The 21,258-nt window shown below is 39.4% G+C and overlaps 4 protein-coding genes across 4 annotated transcripts; all 4 read right to left on the reverse strand.

Moving 5' to 3' along the window:
• Positions 1 to 442: 442 nt before the first annotated feature.
• Positions 443 to 5,283, reverse strand: snrpd2 (small nuclear ribonucleoprotein D2 polypeptide). Its single transcript, XM_004075856.4, has 3 exons — positions 5,153 to 5,283; positions 3,629 to 3,808; positions 443 to 841 (listed from the first exon to the last, which is right to left on the reverse strand). Coding segments are annotated over exons 1-3 (357 nt in total). The 5' UTR covers positions 5,155 to 5,283; the 3' UTR covers positions 443 to 666.
• A 3,594-nt stretch (positions 5,284 to 8,877) lies between these two features.
• On the reverse strand, positions 8,878 to 10,041 carry LOC100301613 (forkhead box G2). The gene has a single exon (NM_001160459.1). It carries the CDS (start codon positions 10,039 to 10,041, stop codon positions 8,878 to 8,880), a length of 1,164 nt encoding a protein of 387 aa, NP_001153931.1.
• A 2,469-nt stretch (positions 10,042 to 12,510) lies between these two features.
• Positions 12,511 to 13,898, reverse strand: LOC101158548 (peptidoglycan-recognition protein SC2-like). Its single transcript, XM_004075857.4, has 4 exons — positions 13,620 to 13,898; positions 13,342 to 13,537; positions 13,098 to 13,216; positions 12,511 to 13,022 (listed from the first exon to the last, which is right to left on the reverse strand). Exons 1-4 carry the CDS (start codon positions 13,630 to 13,632, stop codon positions 12,847 to 12,849), a joined length of 504 nt encoding a protein of 167 aa, XP_004075905.1. The 5' UTR covers positions 13,633 to 13,898; the 3' UTR covers positions 12,511 to 12,846.
• A 2,358-nt stretch (positions 13,899 to 16,256) lies between these two features.
• polr2i (RNA polymerase II subunit I) lies at positions 16,257 to 20,843 on the reverse strand. The gene is made up of 6 exons (XM_004075858.4): positions 20,677 to 20,843; positions 20,514 to 20,568; positions 18,922 to 18,995; positions 18,539 to 18,613; positions 16,765 to 16,816; positions 16,257 to 16,453 (listed from the first exon to the last, which is right to left on the reverse strand). Exons 1-6 carry the CDS (start codon positions 20,736 to 20,738, stop codon positions 16,391 to 16,393), a joined length of 381 nt encoding a protein of 126 aa, XP_004075906.1. The 5' UTR covers positions 20,739 to 20,843; the 3' UTR covers positions 16,257 to 16,390.
• Positions 20,844 to 21,258: the final 415 nt, after the last annotated feature.

Genomic DNA, 21,258 nt, shown 5'->3' on the forward strand with positions numbered 1-21,258 from the left:
GCGTTTACTTACACTTGAGAACGTAAACGTGAGAAGGCCGGGGCGCTCGGGTTAGACACCAACTGCTAAAGAGAAGTAACACGAGACTCGCTGTTGAGCTATTAGGACAATTAACAAAGTGGTCAGGAGGGGCTGAGCGGCAGCGAGGAACGGCCTGAAATGAAGACACGAGGGTGTGAAGTGACAGTCAGCACATCTGGTCTCATCAATAATGCAGCGGGCCTTTAAACGGCAGTTTGTCACATATTGAGCGCTTCCAATGAAATCAAGCCCGACACCTTAGATGCTGTCGAGGGAGAGTTAAGGGAGGGGGGCGATGAGAGGACGGATTTGAGACGGGGGTCCTTGAAAAGATTTAAAAAAAAAAGAAAACGATTTTTTCTAAACTGTGTACTTAAAAGGGAGAACTGTCATTTGACAAAAAGACAAAACAGGAAACAAGTAGACTGCAGCAGTCGATGCTTTTATTATTAAAATGTGAAAAAAGAAAAAAAAACAGGGAAAAAACAAAAGATGAACCACTGGTTACTCCCTAATTTAAATGGAAAGAACTTTTTAGCCACATTTTTCATCCAAACAATGAAGAGAAACAAACAAAAAAAAAAAAGACAAAAATGTCAATCCACTGCTTTGCAATCTTAGGGAAAAAAAACACCTAAAAAAAGTTCATTTTCCAGAAATCAGAGGATTTCTGAGGACGACAATGACAGAGTCTCCCCTGAGGAACATCTTGGAAATGTAGCGATCTTTATTGACCGGCTTGGACTTCTTCTTTCCTTTCCCGCTTTTGGGAACTTCTGTCCACATCTCCTTAACGTTCTCCAGGACCATGTTGCAATGCCTGAAATGACAGCAAAGACGGAGCCGTTTCAGCACCACCACAGGTTTAAAACAAACACGGGAAGACACACTATGCTCCATGATCGCTCTGTTTACACAAATAAATATCAACAGGAAATGGATATTCCATTAGTGGATAAGCAGAAGAGCAGTCAAAACAATCTGAGATGCAGACCTATGGTACACATGATTCAACATTCAATCCAAAAACCAGCAATGTAACACTGTTTCAAAATGTGGGTAAATGTTTTCTCTTCCTTTCCTTCTTCAGTTGATTTAAAGCAGAGTTGGGAATTTAAATGAAGCAACAAAGAACAAAATTGACATACGATACTCATCATTTACCTAAATGATCCAACATTTGTAGCTAATAACTAGGGGGGTAACGTCACTAAAACCTCAACTCGGTTAGGAATTTCATAGGGCTCGGTTCGATACTTTTTCGATACAAAAAAAGGCAGAGAATTTTTTCTTGTAAAATGCATTTATTGGTTTTATATAACAATAATAAAATTAACCTATGTAGGCGATCTGCTATATAAAAAATACAACTATTAGCTGTCTGGAACCAAAAACTTTGGATACTTAACACTGGCCTAAAAAAAACCACAAGCATTTTAACTTGTACATTTTTTTTCTTGTAGTCAGGTGATGCCATTTTAAGTGCGTTAACATTAGATATGTTATCTGTGGCATTCGCTATCTTTGTTTATTCCATGGTCCGGCTGAATACTCGATTCCGATTGGCTGCTGGGTGTGCATTAAAACCTGATAACTGCACGGTGAAAAAAGAAGTCCCAGTCACCTAGCTTAAATGTTTTGTATCACTGCGCCGGCCTCTTTAAAACAACAAACCTTCTGATTCATCATTTGGACAAAAACAAGCGGTAAGAGGAGAACTTTCTCTCTGAACTGATGCTTTATTCAACGCATCGGAAAGATCAGTATATATATATATTGCAGCGGTGTTGCTGTGGTGTTACGTGATGCGGCGCATAGTATAGTCCTATTTGTGATTTATTCCTAAAATTGTTTTTTTCAATTTGGATCGCTTTTCTCACAAAAAGCGATCCAAATTGAAAAAAACAACAACAAGAATTAAGGTCTAAAAGGTGATTAATATGTATTGCTTTTGTAAGTGACCATGGTATAAGCGGGTTAATGGCCTTCAGTGTGCGTTATTACTTTTTAACGCACTTCGAGTCGGATGGTTCAGGCTTCCACGGTGTGCGTTAAAAAGTAATAACGCACACTTTGTCGGCCATTAACCCTTCCGTAAAAATAAAATGTTGAAACACAGTATTCGACTTATTTAATTGTCTTTCCTTTCATCCAGACAAATCCAAAGTGTACCAACAAATGACAACGCAAGAGGGGGAGAGAGAGGATAAACAGACAAAAAAAAGGAGAAACCGAAACAGTACAAAAGTGATCCGAACCGAAATTGCCGTACCGAAACGGTTCGGTCCAACTACAAGGAAAAAACTGATCTGTGTCCGAAAACTGGAACTCTGTGTGTGTGTGTGTGTGTGTGTGTGTGTGTAGAGGATGGGGGAGTCAACCAATCAGAGTGCAGGACTCAGAGGACTTGGTAAAGTTAGAAAGATCTTCACAGATTCGGACTTCCTGCTGAGAAATTCCATGTTTAATATATTTTATATAGTTTTTCACATTTTAAGAGACATGATTCATAATAAAGGTGCTCAATAGTTCTAAAGATACTAAAGCTAATGTCAGCAAACTTTCTGTACTGACTAATCATGACCCTATTGTCCCCCCCGTTCCGTTTTCGTACACAGATCAATTTTGACACAAGTTTCTCACAAGGAATGTGTCAGAAGTCAGAGCGCAGTTGTTGTGCACTTGTGATGTGCGCCAGCAGATTCACATTTGAGCAGTTGTAATCCCAGATTGGAGGTTGTAACTCTAAATGGGAATTTGTCAGTTCTGATTTAGTTTGTCAGACTTTACAGCAGAAGATTTTTACACACAGATGCAGATTTTTGGTGTGCAAGTTCTCACATTGTAAATTACAAGTTCTCACACCAAATCTACAAGCTCGTCTATTTAGACACATTTTTACCTTCATACTAATAACTCACTGGCATTTGAAATCTTGGGGTGCTCAGGTGGATTTGCTCACATACGTAATCTATTCTTTTAAAAACCAAAAAGATCAGAAAATTACAATGCAAGAACTATTGAAATAAAACATCTTGCAATCTCCCTTCTTCATTGCTTAAGCTTTGTAAGAAAATTTGATTTTATTACACAAGTGACTACATATAGAAATCTTGCTGTTGACATCTAACCCTTAAAACAGGTTTAGTATTTAAGAAGTGGCTTTTTATTCAACTCATACTTGATAAAAAAACAAAACAATGCTTCAGAGAATGAAATCATTCAAACCCCACACCCACATCAGGCACAGTACCCAATGTGGAGGAGATGCTATGGACGCCTTTTTAATCTCTTACATTTGTGAGCTTATATTTAGTGTTTTACTTGTATTTGAATTCTTCTGAATGTATTTTATTCTTGATTCTATTAAAGGAATATGTCAAAGAGAGGAGGGAATAATTGAAACATTTTAGAATAAAACCACTGTAAGGCGCCATGTTATTTCAAATCCTGGAAAGAAGAAGAAAAAAAGACTGCAAAAATATGCTTTAGTGAAGCAACACTTTCTAAATCAAGATGCAAGCTCTTCGTGTTTGTTTCCTCTTCATATAAAAGTCCTAAATACACACTTAAACCTCTCTCCGCTACACCAGCAGCCCCCCAATACCTGTCGAATGCTTTGACTCTTCCAAGCAGCTTCTTGTTGTTGCGACAGTTAATGAGGACTTGGGTGTTGTTCTTGACTGACTGGGTGAGCACCGACAGAGGGCCAGTGTTGAACTCCTCCTCTTCTCTTTTCTGGAGCTCTTCAGGCGTCATCTCTGACTTAGGTTTCGTTAGAAGACTCCTGTGGATTAAACAAGTTCTGAATTAGTGATAACAGCAAACAAAATAAGCAACGATGTACTGTTTAAGCATCGACTGCTTGGGCGGCCTATTATTTGGATTTGGGCCTTTTTATTATTATTCTTTTAAATTAAAAAATAAATATAAAGACACAAACGCAACACTTTCGTATTTAATGCACACACAAGCATTAGTTACTGTTAATGCGAATCCAAGAGTTGGCTTCATCTGTGTGCCTCAACAAAATGATCATTTTCTTATAAAGTCAAGTTAGCACAAAAATGTACAATATAGGCAAGACATCTGAAAAGTGGAACCAGCTAAAAAAAGTCTCAGTTCCTGCAAAAGAGCATTTATGAGAGCTGAAGCTGTTGACTGAAAGTGCTCAGTTAATAGAGACATTTGAGAGGCAGAAGGTGCTTAAGCAGGAAAATGGACCACAACCAAATATCTAAATAAAACTAAACATGCAAAACTAGTATTAACCAGAAAACCATTGTACAGGAGACATTACATCAGACGGAATCAAAACTATTGAGGAATTATCTCACACACACAATAAATGCTTTGGTCATTGATAAATTGAATCAGTACATTTTAGTCTCGATATTTCTTTATATTTGTACAATGATCACTACAAATAGGCAGAAGTAAAACCTACTTTAAAAAAAATGGCTGCTCTGGATGATAGAGAAACAATTTACCTAAATAAAGGTCAACAAATACTAGACTTTATAAAAGGATCAAGTTTTAAAACATTAAAGCCTCCCGCCACCCTTAAATGAGCACAGAACATTTATTGTTTCCAGATACATTTGAAGTTTTCAACAATCTCTGAACAGTGTGTGCTTTGAGATCAGCAAAGAGTTTAGGCTCTTTACGCACAAAATATTTAGAACAAAACTTTGGCTTTCACACAAAATGAGTCTATAACCGACGACTTTGATCATATCATCTTGCAGAAGCTTAAACATTTCTACTTTCTAAAGAATGAATGCTGCAATCGCACAACGAGGACATTTACTCATGATGGATAGAGCAAGCTAACAGTCTCATTAGCAATTAGCTAATGAGGCTTAGTACGTCCATCAAGCTTTCGCGCGATGTACAATCACAGAATTTAGCTTTGGACGTAACTTTTTAAACAATTTAATTTGAGAATGCAGTAATTGCAATGTAATCCAATTTAACACATTTCTAAAAACCACCCACTAGGCCACACAAAGCGATCTAGCACCAACTCGAAGGAAAATGCTGCTAGCTTAATAGTGCGATCTCCATATTAGCAGCTAAACGTAAAAAGTAACATTGCCCTCAACATCGAGACACAATAGAAGATACTAACATGATTCCTGGTTTATAAAAACCGTTTAGTAAAGTTCCAAAGCCTCTTTCGTGCGTCGGTCGTGTCTACAACGTTTTAGCCGACAGTCGCGTGCACAGAATCACTTCCGGTGATATTAACGCGCTTAAATAGAATAACTTCCGGGTTACGACGCAAACCAAAAATTCGAAAAATATTCTATTCTTTTTGGCAACAATAGAAAAAAAATCAAACAACGGTCATCAGCTAAAATATTCTATTCTAATCTTGCATCCATCTCTAGTAATTTCGTTACTGAAGCCGAAGTTAAAACTGTTATGAATGCCCCAGCATTCATGCAGCAATTTAACAAACGACATTATAGAACATGTTTAAATAAATACACGAAAAAGATTAATTAAATACAATTTGATACATTTAAATTCAGCATTGCTTTTATCCAGTTATTTTGCATTTGCAGGATATCAAAGTCCAGGTTGACAGTATCAAGAAATAATATAAAATAAAAGAGACGTTGCTTAGTCTGTGACCTTTGCCTGGTAAACAACAACAACATTATTAACAACAACAACAATTAAAATATTGGAAATAACAACAACAACAATAATAGTAATAATATTAATAACAACAAAAACAATAATAATAATAATAACCTTTCCTTTTTTTCATATGTGCCACGTTCCAAATCACAGATTGCCTTATCTATTATTGTAGGTGCTAAACAAATGATGCAGCATTGTTCATTTGTATTTTTAGCAGTATTTTTAAACTCATTTATTTGAAAAATATAATTCAATATCAAGAAACTATAAACATGGCCTTTTGTAACTGCATTTTGCAAATCAAACAATACAAAAAAACTTTAATAGTAAAAGTTTTAGGCTCCAGGTTTATTGCTGTCATGTCTTGCATACATGGGCAGCCGTGGTAGGGTGGTCACCCTCTGATCGTTAGATTGCAGGTTCGATACCCGCCCTACCGTTGAAGTGTCCTTGGGAAAGACGCTGAACTGAACACCACCTTGCTTCTGGTGGAAGGTTGGTGCCAGTGTTCAGCAACCAGGAAACCAGTATGTGAATCTGTGTATGAATAGGTGACTGATTTTGGCCTTCAAGGAAGGTAGAAAGCGCAGTACAATTATACGCCATTTACCATTTATAATACAATTATAAAAAGTTATAAGATGCATTATAGTGTCATTTAGAAACTCTCACAACTGAGTTCTATGAGATCTACAGCAGGTGTATTTATCTAATGTTAGTCTAATATAAGTTTTGTTTTGAAGAGATGTCTTAAAGAGTCTGAGCCGTTGACAAAAATGTTGTAGCACTTCTTTCAGATGGTAAAATCCACAATTCCTTTTTGGCCAACATCCAAAGGAGATCTTGTGACTTATGAAATAAGGAAACCAATTCCAAACACAAACAATCCCTTTGGGCTTTTTTTCAAGTTTGTTGAGTAAACCGTTAAAACTACAAATAGTTGTAGGACCACAACTCAAGTTTTTTAGTAGACTTTTTCTAACAACTAAAATGTTGATTAAAGGATTCTGATAACATATTAATCTATTTATTGCTTATCTTTTCCCCTCATTGCATAATGTCAATAAAAGAGTAAAAAATAAAAAATAATAAAAACTGAAAGCTTCTTCATAGGACAGAAGATTTGAAGGAGATGCCTCAACAAGGATGGAAAAATAACAGCTACATTTTTGTTTAACTCTTTAAGAAAATGAAATTTGTGTCTGTAAGATAAAAAGAGAAATAGAGGCTGCATGCCTCGCAACAGTGGAGTCACTAAGAGATCTGCTTTCTGGTAAGAGACAGGCAGACGCCTATATGTGCACAATCTAACTACCTTACACCAAAGGTTAAAGCCCTACCTGTGGAAACCTCTTGCTCTAAATAATGGTCGTCTGTGTGCTGTTCAGTATGGAGAGTGTGTGGACTGATTTCCAAAGTGTTAAGTGTAAAATATCTTTATGCCGCCAACCTGAGGCCCAAAAACTGTGCTCTTTAACAATAAAGTAAGCATTGTTGTGTATATGTTAGGATTGAACTCAAACTTAATAAAAAGTGAAGTGAAACTTAAAAAACATATAAATGTATTGAATTTGTGCAACCATTTCAAATCTGTGAAGAAGAAAGATTTTGTATTTTACTTTGTATAATTTCAAAGGGTTTTCCTTTGGATGGATGGATGGATAACATTTGCTATTTTTAAGTCTTAAATTAAACAGTTTTTTTCATTTAAAAATCCAAAAATTAAAAGAGCACATCAACAAAAATCTGTGTTTTTTGCAGGGCCATCCTTTTATCCTGCAAGAACCCCATTGCCTGGGGAAAAACGTATTATTTTCATATTTGTCTCCAGTTAATCAAGCTGTGCCAATGTAAATGATCATAAAATAATCTTTCTGGGATGCAGCAGGGAAGCAGCAGTATCCCCTTACTTCAGGAAATAAAACAGTTGACACCACAAACCTGTTGATCCACAGCAGCTCTCTGCACCCACACTGCAAGTATTCACACCAGACTATCTTTGAATCTTCACGTCTATGTAGAGCAATGAGTTTGCCAACAGAACAGTTACCTGATCCGGGTTTGTCTGCTTTAACCAAATGTAACTGTGAGTGTGACAGCTTCAGGTTCTTCAAAAACAAAGAAGCTTTTGTTTGCAGCAAGGCAACCATCCAGAGAGGGGCTTCAATCTCTCCTGTCATAACTTCTTGGTTTGGAGAGAATGGGAAGGAGAGGTGAGAGAAGGTGTACACAGGCAGGGATGTCAATGGTGACATGAGTCAAAAAAACTGCTTGTTGAAGTTGCATCGCTGCACACTTACAGAAAAAATGGCTGCCAGAAAAAATGATTTAAAATAAGAAAAAAAAAGCCTTTAATTGTTTCATTTACAGAGTTTGTGCGGGCTCAAATCTCCAGAGTGCAACATTTAATAACACAGCCAAAGAAGAACAATCAACAACAGTAAGGCTTTAATGAGGTGAAAAGAAAACACAATTAAAAATGCATTATTTATCGTCTAATTACATGTTAGGTAATTAGCAATGGAATATATATTAGTTGCAAAATCCTGGACAATAAGTGTAGCAAATGAAATATTTCAGTGCAATTAAACACAGTAATTGTTCTAACCAAACCCACACTTTTAAAGCTCTTTAAACAAAACTTTGTTCAATTAGTTTGATTAGAAGCAAACGTAACCTGTTTCCAAAAATTTTTAAAGTAAAAGATTTTGGTTTGTAATGTTTTGTTTAACATGATGGCTGAAATAAATTACTTCAAATTAAGTCATTCCACTTTTTAAAATTTCATTTTTGAAATGCAAAAGAGCCTGAAATGTCAGGCTGACATGCGCGTAGACCCTCCAAGATATCTTGACACTTGCATGTGTGAGAAAAAGTCAAAGGATAAGAGGACAAACTTCTGAAGAAATGATCAGACCGTTGACAAGATCTTGAATGATCAGTGCTGTTGTTTTTCTGCGTTTAGGAAGAAACTTTTTGCATATTCTTTGTAAATGACAAACTTTTGCTTATGCAAAGGTACTGCTCACCAGCCGTTTTTTCTTCAAATATTTTTTTATTTCCAAAGAAAATGCAAAGTATATTTTTAGCCTTCATGGAATTGGCTCTAAAGTCAGCAGTGCCACTTTTTTTTAATTGCTGTTTTATGGGTCCCTTGTTTCCTTCACTTTTCTGCAGCAGTCTGTAGAAGCGTTATATTAAGTTTCAAAGCCGGTTGGGGTTGGAACTCAGTTGAGGACAATAATTTGGAAAGTCACTGCAGCATCCTCTAAGGTCTGGGTAACCGTTCCTGGATAAAAACTCTCCCGGCGGGGTTTTGGATGAGGCGCACTCATCCTGACACGCGCCAAATGCGGCGTTGCACGGTATCTGGTGGGAGTAAAAGTAACTGGCTTGTCCTGAGATCATGTTAAAAGGACACGGGTCAGAGAGTGGCAGAGAGCCTGCAGGGATGGACGCAGCGAAGGCGGTGCCAATCTGATGGCGACGGGATGGTGCGCAGCTGAGTCCAATGTAGGACATCTTCTGGTGCACGAACCGGTCTGCTTCTGCTGGTCCTGCGCTGAGCCGGGCCCGCTGAGAAACCACCGATGCAGCATGGTTTGAGAAGCGGGGCTGAGCGCCTGCGTAAGTTCCTGCGCTAAGTTGCGCGCGCGCCGGTGTTTGGAGAGGTAAGAACGGCGGCACCGGCCAGTAAAACGAACCAGCGGCGGCCAAGGTGACACTGGTTGCTGCGGTGGTGGATATGAGTCGACCTCCTCCTCTTTTTACGCCAAGTTTGAACCTGGAAGAAGCGTCGGTTCTGCGCCGTAGTTTCCCGGACGTGCTCCCTATGAACACATCCTCACTGCAGGGGTCCAGCATCCAGTAGTTTCCCTTTCCAGGGTCATCATAGTGGCGAGGCACCTTAATAAAACACTTGTTCAGACTCAGGTTGTGCCGAATTGAGTTTTGCCACCCCTGGCGGTTATCTCTGTAGTACGGAAAGTTTTCCATGATGAACTCATAGATGCCGTTGAGCGTGAGTCTCCGTCCTGGGCTTTGGCGGATCGCCATCATAATAAGTGCGTTGTAGCTGAAAGGAGGCTTCTCGGGCTTTACGCTCTCCTCTGATCCTCTGCTTTTCTCTGACCCCACCTTAACACGTTCTTGCTTCACAGCCACTATAGGGTCCACTTTCGCGCGCTGCTTTGGGATCTCAGTGCTCCTTTCATTTGTCTCCTCCTGGGCGCTCTCTTCTGGCTGAGTTGAACGCGCCTTCTGGGAAATAGATAAAGACTCTTGATCGCCATCTCTCCTCCACAGCAGGCTACTGATGCTGAAAGAAGACTTTTGAAACAATCGATTTGGAATGGTGGGATCCTCCATCTCCAAGTGCGGAGTTCACATTCAGAAGAGAGTGGAGTTGGCAGGAGAGCGCGTCACTGAACACACCGCTGATTCAACCTGGAAAGAAGCTGAAGACGCACTGACCAATCTGCGCGCCGACAAATGCGCATGTTCCCAGTGCCAAAGCTCGGATCCTTTTTTTTCCTTCTAAAAAAAATCCGAATTAAGAAAAAGAATTACAATTAAAAAAGTTCAAGACTGTTTGGTTTGTAGCCCGCTCCCAAAAAAAATCACACGACGTTTTTCCCATCCGACTCTGTTCAATAAGTCTTTCAGAATGACTGTCTCTGAGCCCTCCGGTGCATTTATGCCCACAAATCCACGCCCCGTCAAACTCAGCCTCAGTTTTAACGAAGGCAGGCCACATCTTCATCTGAGGTTTTTGCACCATCACGCACAAAAACTTCTCAGTTTGGCGTGTGACCAGTACAAAAATTGATCAGGGTACAAATAAAGATTTTTTAATCATAAAAAAATATTTTCAAAAATATTTATTTTAGAGAAACAAGACAGAGTAGCCTTTCTGATGTGATTCATTTTAGCAGGAAGGTAATTACACGTTCCACATTCCTCTTTAAAAAAGAAGTATTTGCTGCTTTCGTCTTCAGAGAGGTGTCAAAAAGCCTATTCTGAGTGCATTTGAATACATGCTGTGAACCCAGAAGAAGGAAAAAAGGATGGACTCATTAGGTCGGTAATGACTCACATACAGTTAATTCCCCCCCCAAAACAGTTTCCTAGAATTACACAACTGTCAGTTATACTTAAAATGCCTCAGGAAATGTACAGTTGAACCTTTACAGAGTTAAACTTCAAAATGAAAAACGGCCTTCGGGCCTTACTGAAGATATTGGATTTCACAATTTGCAAAATTAAAACTTGAATGTTTTCTTTATTATTATTTCCTCTTCAGTTGGTCAAATGTTTGTTTTATGGAACAACACAGTTTCCACATTCAAAGTTAGGCTCAGAACATTCCTCTTTGGACAGGCTTATTGCCAGACTAGCTAGTAATCAGAGAATATTTACTTTACTGTTAATATGTTTCCTGCTTGCATTTTAACTCATCTTCAACATGTCTCAACCTGACCCGATTTGACCCGACCGACCTGACTCTTGCACCACACACACTTCAAGGGACGATTTGATCCCATTGCAACCACACGAATATTTTCAAGGGACCTCCAGATCTTGCACTACAACCTATCCACGGCCGTACCCAAAGACTACTGACAAGACTCCCCTCTACCCCCTCCCCTCCCCCTTAAGCCTAGCCCTGAACTGATCCCTAAGCTTAACCCTTACCAGAAGCTGGGGAAAGTATGGTGAACTGGGGTTCTGTCCTCTTCTCTCCTCTATTCTTTATAATTTATCAATCATTTAGTTCTCTGTGCCTCTGTTTGGTGCAGTTCGATTCATGAACTCTCCCATTCATGTACTCATGGGAGTGCTTCCAGATTCCAGTTGGCTCGTCCGTGCTCCTGTACCTGACCAAGTACCTCGCCTCTGCCTCGCCTCTACTACTGCTTTTACACTTGGCACAGTGGATCCTGCTTCCGGCTCGACTCGCGCCCCCAGCTGTCCCCCGACTCCAGCTGGATGGAGCTCGTCTGCTGAACTTTATATATGTAGTTGTGGAGTTAGATAAGTTAATTCTTCTCTAGGAGTTCAGGTAAAGCGCCTGTCCGTCATGGGGTAGGATCCCTCCTTCATGTGGGCACCCCTGAGGTTTTTTCGTTTTCTCCGGAATCCGTTTTTTTAAGAAGTTTTTTCTTACCGCGAGGGGGGAGGGGGGGCGTCTAGGGGCAGGGATGTCCACTTTTAGTTTAGTTAGTTCAGTTTAGAATTTTTCTATTGAATTGTTTGTATTCATGATCCTTAAGCCCATCGAGACGACTGTTGTGATTTTGGGCTATACAAATAAAATTGAAGTGAATTGAATCAAAAGACTTTGTTAATTTAAGGGCATTACACAAACTTTAATTTACTGACCGATAACAGAAAAACACCCTAAAAAAACAGAATTGCAGACACTGAAAAGTTAAAACAGTGATCTTCGTTTAAAGGTTGCTCCTGTTCTGAAATATGTGTCAGATGAGACGCTTGTAAATGCCACCTTTTGCTCAGTTGGTATGATAGGTGGCTTTTCTTTTTTAAGCATATAGCTACACAAAGTGGTGCCTGTCTGTTTATTCGGCCGAGTTGCTTAAATCTTTTAATCTCCTTGGATTTTATTCTCATTTCAGGATTTGATCGCATAGATTTCTGTGCTGAAAGCGATTCAGCATTCTATGCAAGATGACGCATCTCACACCATGCATCAGAGATCCACTGGAATCTGAACAGCCCTGCACCTCTTCGTGTCATCTGCTCAGACGTCCAATGACTGAATGAAGGGATCCAACTACAGAATTGTTTTAGGGAAAAAAACTAGAGTCCAACACAAACAAAGTTTCATTTCAGATTTATTTTTCAACAACATAGTCAAAAGAAATGAAAATGTTACTAAATAAAAAACACTTAGATTGCATTTGGAAACAATTCACTTAAATATTTCACTTAATCAAAAATGAGAACCCATTCCTATCAAGATAGAAATGAAACTGACTCCCATTTGTTTTTCTTCTGCAGGAGCTGCAGCTTTTCTTTCCTCCTTTGTGATGGCTCCCTCTGCTGTGAGAGAGGCAGCAGGGTTTCACAGCAAACACCACAGACGTCTTTGAAGTTCATGTAGAAGCATGGAAACAATAGTTAGTGTTGAGTCAGGGAACGCCTCCCTGAGAGCTACGCGGCACTCCTTAGATGAGTCAGAGCAGCGTAAAGGTTGTCTCCCGGACATTGGGTACTAGCTAAATCTCTGTGTCCACACAGAACAAACTTCGGATGTATGTAGCTCTGGGAAACTCCAAACAGCAGCAGCCGTTTGACTGACAGTAAAGCCTCCTTGCTCAGTTTGTCACCTGAAATTCCAAAAAGAAGTCATAGTAGGTATAATGTATTGAATTTGTTGTCAAGCTACAAAAAGGAGGACTTACTGTTAAAGTTGCCCATGAAGGCAATTCCCAGAGAGTCATGGTTGTGGCCTTTGGTATGCGCCCCCACGACTCCCCAGCCGCGGCCCTCAAACACAGTACCATCTCCTCCGACAAGAAAGCTGAAATATCAAAGTGTTTTTCCTCATAGCATTTCTTTTTTACGCCTAAATTACACCACCATTTTCCTTTGGAACAATTCTTGCAGCTGAAGCAAAATAAAAAACAAAACAAAAAAAACCCTCACTTATAGCCAATGTCATCAAAGCCCCTTTGGTTCATGTGCATGCTCTGAATGCTGACGAGGTGCTCCTTGCTGTCTGCCAGGCCTCTGCAGTTTTGAAGGGCAGTGTGGTGTATCACAACCCTCTGAGCTGAACCTTTCAGAGCCTCCTTTTGTTTCGGAGCGGCCGCCCCCCACTGTAGCCTTGAAACAACATTCACTGAAAAACCCCAAATAAGACCATGAGGTTAAACCATGGCTGAAAATCTAGTCAAGGAAGGGCAGTCTGTCTGTTTTCATACCTGTTTGCTCCATGAGGCTGCAGACAGCCGCCCGTGCTTGTTGTGACTGCCCGGCTGCTGACTTATCTGAGTTCTGTTAGGAGGGCGGAGTCTTGGAAAGTACACCTTCCTCGTTCTTGATTGTTTGATGTGGATGCAAGCAAACACTTATTTTACCAACTGGTCTTTCTGGCAGTGACGGTCTGCAGTTGCCCAACCAGTTGAGAGGAATATCCATGCCTGAAAAAGAAGGAAGTGTGATTTTCATTTTGGGTCAAATGTCCCTCGCAGCGACAAAAAACTACAGGCAGTTTTCACACAGATCATGTCTCTGCATGAGGCCTCCAGTAACAGGAAGAGCAGTTTCAGCAGACTTTTGTCCCAACGCTGCACCACGGACAGACTTGGAGAGTCTTTTGTCCCACGAGCCATCAGACTGCACAGCACACCATCGTAGCACCAGAGAACTTTTACTATCTTTTGATCAGACTGAAATGTTCTGGGAAATTTGATTTTAGGTGATTGTTCTTATTTGCTTCTTATTTATTTATTTATTTATTGTGTTTTTATTCGTTTCAGGAATGATTGTGTTTTTTAAGTGTGGTCTATCTATCTATCTATCTATCTATCTATCTATCTATCTATCTATCTATCTATCTATCTATCTATCTATCTATCTATCTATCTATCTATCTATCTATCTATCTATCTATCTATCTATCTATCAAACTTCTCCCCCCCCCCCCCCCCCAGGTTCCTAACCAGACTTTCACAAGAAGAAGTTTGAAAATCCTGAAAAACAGATTCTAGTTTTTCTTCCACAGGTCAGAAAAGTCAAGGAGGTTTCAGAAATTTACTAGAAAAATGACTATGAGTAATAGTTTGATGCAAAACGGACCCATTTCAAAAGGTTAAAGACAGGTGTGCTTTGCATTCTTGCAAAAGTGAACAAGTGTCCGCTCTTGCTCAGTACAGTGAAGCCACTGAAAAGTCCAAAGATATCAATGTTTGACTCATTTTCATAATGTGTCACGCACATGAATTTAACAGGAAGGAGGTCTGTGTTGATCAGTGAGGCATATTTAGTGCTACAAACAGTGTTGGAGAAGCTAAAATTATGCAAAATAAGATTATTCTGTGGCTGCAACAACTGAGGACAAAAAATGAATATGCTAATGCATCTGTGGTGCCTTGCACTAGACTAGACTAGACTGAGATTTTGTGTGTTTATTTTTCCAAAAGCTGCATGACCTGCGTCACATTAAGCATGAAACACACTTGTTGTTTCTCTGGAAAGATTTGAATGGCAGGCAGAGCTACACATTTGTTTCAGGGACATTGAAAGATCCACAACAAGGAAGTAATGCGCTGCAATCCTCGTGTAGGAGGAAACAACGCCGTGTCTAAGGCCTAGAGTGAGGTTCAATGGGACGCCGTGAGGACATGTGTTGCCTCAACCAGCAGTTGCAGATTCTGCACAGTCACAAGACGCGTGTGCGGCTAAAGTCACAACACAAGGAAAACCCACTGGCATATCAGAACAGCTGTTTGATCCAGGGGCACCACAAATGCTGGAATTTCCATTTTGAAAAATGTGACTGGTGTGGGAATCAGTGCACTCTTCAGTCAGGTGCATATGGGATCATAACAATAACCACATAATAAAAAGGAAAAATTGAAGCTACAGCATCTCCTAAAGAGCCTTTCTGGTCATCTGTGGCCCGCCCAGCGTATTTTCTACGCCACAAATAAGATCTTTTTTAAATTGAAATTGATTTGATTTTTTAAAGCACAAAAAAGAACAGCTCAAGGTGCTGTAATATACGTATATAAAAACAAACAAGAACGCAAAAACACCAATTCCCACACATGTAATAAAATAATAGAATAAGCCCCTCATAATAAATGACACATAAACAAGCACAAATGAAGGAGAAATGATTAGAAGAAGCTAAAGAAGAGAGAACCCAGAAAGCGCCGTCCATCCTGTCTTCCTGTTGGCCGCGGCGTCAAATAGTATCGTTTTTTTTACCTGCTACTAATATGAAAAAAGATAGAGTCAGAAATGCCTTTTTAAACGTAATTTTCTAACCATATGTCCTTGATGTTAAAAACTACATTTTCCTCTGAGTGGGTCTTCAAAGTGTGGATGCTGTCTCTGGTGTTTTGTGTACAAAGGGGGCACCACTAACTGTTACAGCATCATTAGAAAGGCTGTTTCTGTACTGGAGGGTTAAAACATCAATAATGACGACTTTTATTGTGTATTTTCAATTGGGTGTAATTGTTCAGAATAGTTAAAGCCTTTTCTTGAAATAAATTTAGTTTTAACATTGAAGCCTCATGTGGATTATTAAAAAGTTCATAATAATTTTCTTTATAAGTGTTTATTCTTAAAGAGATTTGGGCTTGAGCGGCTGCAAAACATGCTATGGTTTGACTTCTAAACTATGGCGAGACCCATTTCACCAATCACAGAGCAGCCTCTCTTTTCTTTATTCCCATCACGGTAAACTAAGTTTGGTTAAATCATTGCAGCTCACTGCCGCAGAACCTCAAAATTTCACATTTTTTTAACCCAAAAATCAAAACTAAGTAAAGATACGGGTGCACTGAACAACAACAATCCTTTAAAATGAGCACAGAATATACAGAATATACAAAAAAAAAGGTTTTTAATGAAATCAGACACAATTAAAAACAGGAGGTTATAAGATGCAACTAGAAATATTCTTTGCAAAAACTGAATGCGTGTTGAAGTCCATGTTTTGGGTGGAGGTTTTTCCCAGCGTTTACTCTGTCCAGCGGTGTCCACAGTGAGGGGCTGTGCAGACATAGTACAATCGCATCGCATCCTGTGCAGGAAAAAAAAAAGACAACCCATCATAAGATAAGTTCTTAACACACTTTTACAACCCGAGTAAAGTGTCTTTATGTAGAATGACCAGCCTCTTAGAAAGCCGGCATTATCTCTTTCCAGATCTGTCCGGCTGGAAATGTTGTGGTTTGAAAGTTTGTTTGCAAGTTTGAATAAAATCAGATTTAAAATGGAACCAAAAAAGCCGAGCAGAACACTAAAAAAGGAGGTTCCTACTGAGAATAAAAACAGAAACCCCCTGCCTGCTAAAGTACAGGTTTTTAAAGGTCATACATTCTAATTCATTACCTCAGCCTTCATACTGTGTGACTGGAAGAACACCGCCTCCTTGTGGCCACATCTGAGAAGCAAACAGAAGCTGCAGTTATTTCACATTTTTACTTCTTTCTTTCAATTGAAAAGCTTGGCGTCACAAATATAAAACCTGAGATTTACTAAACAGAATGGAACTGGGAAATACAAGTAATTATAAGGAAACAAAACAAGAATATTCAAACACTTAGTGCAACATTGAAGTTAGTAGCACTTCCTCTTTGTCTCTTGGCTCCTCCTTTTAGAAGTCGCCACAACAAATCATCTGCCTTTATCTCACTAACACAACCCCACCCTAATATCCTCCTTCACTACATCCTTGACTCTCCTCTTCTGGATTCCTCTAGAGCAGCGGTCTCCAACCACGGACCAGTTTAACGTCAGACAATATTTTTACACAGCGGCCTGTACAAGGATGGAATAAGGGTCAGATCTGTAGCTTTCAGGGTAAAGTTTCTCTTCATCCTCTGTAAAATATCTGCAGCTGCTTTAAACTTTAGTTGTAGAACAGATTTTGTGTAGGAACCATTAAAATGGGATATAAATGTACCATTAACCCCTAACTGTCAAAGTGGAAGCAGGAAAAAGAAAAGTCAACTTGAACCTTGTCTGACTTTTAAGGTGCGATGGATAAATTCCACAAACAATATTTTTTAAAATATGACAATAAATGTGAATTCACAACTTTATTACAGCATCCTTGTAACATTAGACAGTCGGTTGCTGAATATTCTGCATCATTACTATTATGGCGTGTGGGAACAACTGTCACAATAAGTCCATATTTGGAGTAAATGAAGCATTCTTTTATTTTGAAATCATCCGTTAAAGTTCTCATTCATCCAGATGACATGGACTTGAAGTTGAGTCATAGAAACTGGACTTAAAATCTTGTTCCTTGAAACTTTTGGCCAACTTCAGGAGAATCTGATGATAACTGTTGTGTGTAGGTCTTGTTTTTTGATTTCTGCAGCCCAAACTGTCCCACGGACTGACCGGTATTGAGCTCCAGAACATCTAACATGAGCTGTTCCTCTGATGTCTTCACTCCTGATCCTATCCATCCTCATCAGTCCCAAAGAGAACCTCAACGTCATCGTCAGCTCTGCTACCCCGAGCTCTTTCTCAGACCTGCACCATCTAAACCAGGGCTGCCCAATCCTGGTCCTCAAGATCTTCCACCACATCTGTCTTTACGGCCCTCCCGGCTCTGCTCGCCTCTGATTCCCTGGAGCAGGGATGTTTAGTCGGTCCGAATGAGAAGACGCCTGGGTCAGCGAATCAGCAGGGAGCAGTGCGAACTGGTGATAGATCATGAGGACCAGATCTAGGCAGCCCACCTCTACGCCAAAAAGCAGAGCTAGTCACACTAAAAGGAACCCAACATTTTTATTCTTTCGTGTTTTATCTAATCTATTATTAATATTTTTTAGTCTCAGCCCACTTTTAGGCAGGACTCATTTAAATAGTTTGCATAAATTGTGCATTAATGAGGGAGGGGCTCCTCCTCTTAGCACACAGTCTGTTTGAAGCCACAGACTGTAATGCACTGAAAAGATGGCTGCTGAAAGTTTACATGGAAATAAATTACAGTTCAGACAACAACTCATTTGTTTTTGGCTTTTCCCATCCCTTTTCTGAGGCGAGTCGATCAAATGTGAGACCAAACAGAATTCAGCAAATAATCAAAAAGGTCTCAACATGACTATAGAAATCTGCTGGAACGCAGCTGCACTTGGCGAACACTCACTTCGGACAGGGATGATCCTCTGTTCTCGGCAGCGTTGGATCCTGAGCAACATCAGCAATGATTTGCGTCAGTTCACTGAGAAAAAAATATACAAGCCTGTCACATTACCAGCTACATTTACATCTGCAACCAAAATGTTTACATATTTATGCAAATGTTAGCCTTGTGTGGACAAAAAGGGTTTGAAAGGAACAGCTACAGTATTTAACAAGTACTACACCGTCTATATAGGTAAACAAGACTGATTCGATTGGCACTTTAACACATCTATGATGTTTTTTTTCCAACATCTTAATGTAGAGTAATGATGTTTATGGTGTGTAGCAGTTTTATAAAGACACATTCTGCCAGAGCTCTGCAGAGGCTGTCAGGTGGACACTCACTCAACCTCATGGGTGATCTTGTTCACATAGATGCAGCTGTTGTCTGCCTCTTGCTGGTAGTCGCAGTTCCTGCACTGCGAGAACGACAACGCCGGTCAATAAGCAACTCAAGACACAGTATCCTTTCAACTGTAATACTTCTGGTTTTTAAATGTTTGAATGGTCTGGTGTCCTTGTTGAGCCTTGGGATCTGGATGCTTGATGCTCTTAGTGGTTCCATGCAGGACTTGGGAGGCGGAGCCTTTTCAGCTGCAGCTCCTAAACTTTGGAACACTCTGCCTCCGTCTGCGATAATTTAAATCCCTTTGGATTGTTTAGTGTTTTTGTTTTTTATCGGTATATTTTACTTACATGTAAAGCACTTTGGTTGCTTTTATTGGAGCTTTATAAATGAGGCTGATTGATTGATCACACATTTTCTGGGCTGTTATTTCTATTCAATACTGCTGCATTTATGCGACAACCCATATGTTGATGATCTTCTGATCTCCAAATTATAGCGATGAACTGATTAAAGCAGATTATTATGGAAATCAAGTTTAGGGCGACGTGTCTTTAGAAACTGTAAACGGGTTTGTGTTGAGAAAAGACTTTTTTGATAGCGTTTACAGTAGTCCTGAACAATAAACCGCAAATTTATCATCGCAATATCAAGCTGTGCAATATGCATATTGCACAAGACGGCGAAAATCTCAATAAATGGTTACCATCAATGTCCTAAAACAATCTTATGGCAGCTTGAAGTATTTAACGAAACAAACAAATCCCTTTATACATTTGACCAATCGGATGGACTCCTTTTATGTTAGATGTTCGTAGATGATGGTCATTTGGAATGTAGTTTTTAAACTGTTGCAGTGAAATGGAAATGTTTCTGGTTGTTTTTCTATCTGTTCATTTACCGCAAGTCATATCGTCATCACAATATTAATCACTAATATCGCATTTCGCAAAAATTCCTCATATCGTGCAGCCCTAGTTTACAGAGAAAATAGAAGATTAACCAAAGACGTATGTCGGTGTGAAATAGACGGAATCTGTTGTTTTTCTATTGTAAGAGAGTACAACTGTAATTTAAAAGCAATTATTAAAATGATGGGATTTTCTTTTGGCTGCTCCGTTTAGGAGACACCTGCCTTCATCTAATCATTTCTGCCTCCTCCTCGTTCATTTCATCCATCCTCCTGTCCTCCTCCATCCATAAACCTCATTCTTGGTCATCCGCCTGACCTCTTCTCCGACTTCAGCATCCTTTCACCCACACGATCACAGTCCTTTCTCTCAGTGTGTCCCAACCATCTCAGTCTGCTTCTTTGCATGGATTTCCAGAACATCGAACACGAGCTGTTCTGCTGATGGATTCATTCCTGATCCTATAATTCATCCTCATCACTCCCAAACAGAACCTCAACATCATCTTCAGCTCTGCTACCTGTCTTTTTTTAGAGCCACTGTCTCTAAGCCAACAACAGACTCAAAGTGCTCTCTTTCTCTTATTCACATATTATATTATACTCAAACTAGAAATGTTGAACTTCTCTATTTTTTTTTAATTCAAGGCTTGGCAGTCTTACTTCCAAACAGATACTCACAGCATACAGTAGGATGCGGTTCTCCTTATCTTCTTTTGGATATAACATGTTATTACTGTGAAGAGAAAAACGGCACAGTTACTTAGTGAACAGTTTTAGTTAGTTACTTTAACGCGGATGTGTTAACGCATGTTTTCATTAAACAGTGCGTTCAAATTTATACCATTCCTGACAGAATCGTATCCCAACAAATCCAGGCTCATATGCACCGCCGTCGATATCCATTAAAAATGTATTTATTGAAAGAAAAGCACGTTAGTTACAGCAACAGCAGTCTGTTAGCTAGTAAGCCTTCGGGTGATGAGAAGATGCAAACTGCGCATGTGTGAAAATGCAGAGGGTGGTTCTGTCAGCACAGCGCCATCTAAAGGTTGGCGGACTACATGAAAATCTGTGAAAATACTGAATAAACCTTTCGACAAACAAGCATGAGTATTTATTTTAATGTTACTATTTAACATAAATATAAAGTAAATGTTTTGTTTTCTGCAAACATAAAACATAAACACAAAGAAAAAAATAAAATTTTACAAAACATGAAATAGTTTATAGCTTTTGACTGAGATCTACATGACTTCCTCTCAAAATAAAAGACATCCAGTGTCACATTTGATCATAAATGCAGCAGCACATGGTTGTAGTGTTTTGTTAGCAGTGCAAAAAAAATAAAAGTCACAGTGTACTTTACTGTTTGTGGTGGATCTCAGCTAGAAATGTGTAAATCTAACAAACTAAAAATTAAATC

This window comes from Oryzias latipes, chromosome 13 (assembly GCF_002234675.1).
Source record: "Oryzias latipes chromosome 13, ASM223467v1".
Taxonomy (NCBI): Eukaryota; Metazoa; Chordata; class Actinopteri; order Beloniformes; family Adrianichthyidae; genus Oryzias; species Oryzias latipes.

What these genes read in the sequence shown, in the direction of transcription:
- snrpd2 (XM_004075856.4), bottom strand. An exon ending in AGAGTCAAAGCATTCGACAG is followed by an intron (nt 842 to 3,628) that starts GTATTGGGGGGC and finishes CTGTCATTTCAG; the next exon opens with GCATTGCAACATGGTCCTGG.
- polr2i (XM_004075858.4), bottom strand. Translation starts at nt 20,738, where the DNA reads ATGGATATCGACGGCGGTGCATATGAGCCTGGATTTGTTGGGATACGA. An exon ending in ACCGCATCCTACTGTATGCT is followed by an intron (nt 18,996 to 20,513) that starts GTGAGTATCTGT and finishes TCGTTCTCGCAG; the next exon opens with TGCAGGAACTGCGACTACCA. An exon ending in AAGATCACCCATGAGGTTGA is followed by an intron (nt 18,614 to 18,921) that starts GTGAGTGTCCAC and finishes TTTTTTTCTCAG; the next exon opens with TGAACTGACGCAAATCATTG.
- LOC100301613 (NM_001160459.1), bottom strand. Translation starts at nt 10,041, where the DNA reads ATGGAGGATCCCACCATTCCAAATCGATTGTTTCAAAAGTCTTCTTTC.
- LOC101158548 (XM_004075857.4), bottom strand. An exon ending in TTTGATGACATTGGCTATAA is followed by an intron (nt 13,217 to 13,341) that starts GTGAGGGTTTTT and finishes TTGATATTTCAG; the next exon opens with CTTTCTTGTCGGAGGAGATG. An exon ending in CTTCATGGGCAACTTTAACA is followed by an intron (nt 13,023 to 13,097) that starts GTAAGTCCTCCT and finishes TTGGAATTTCAG; the next exon opens with GTGACAAACTGAGCAAGGAG.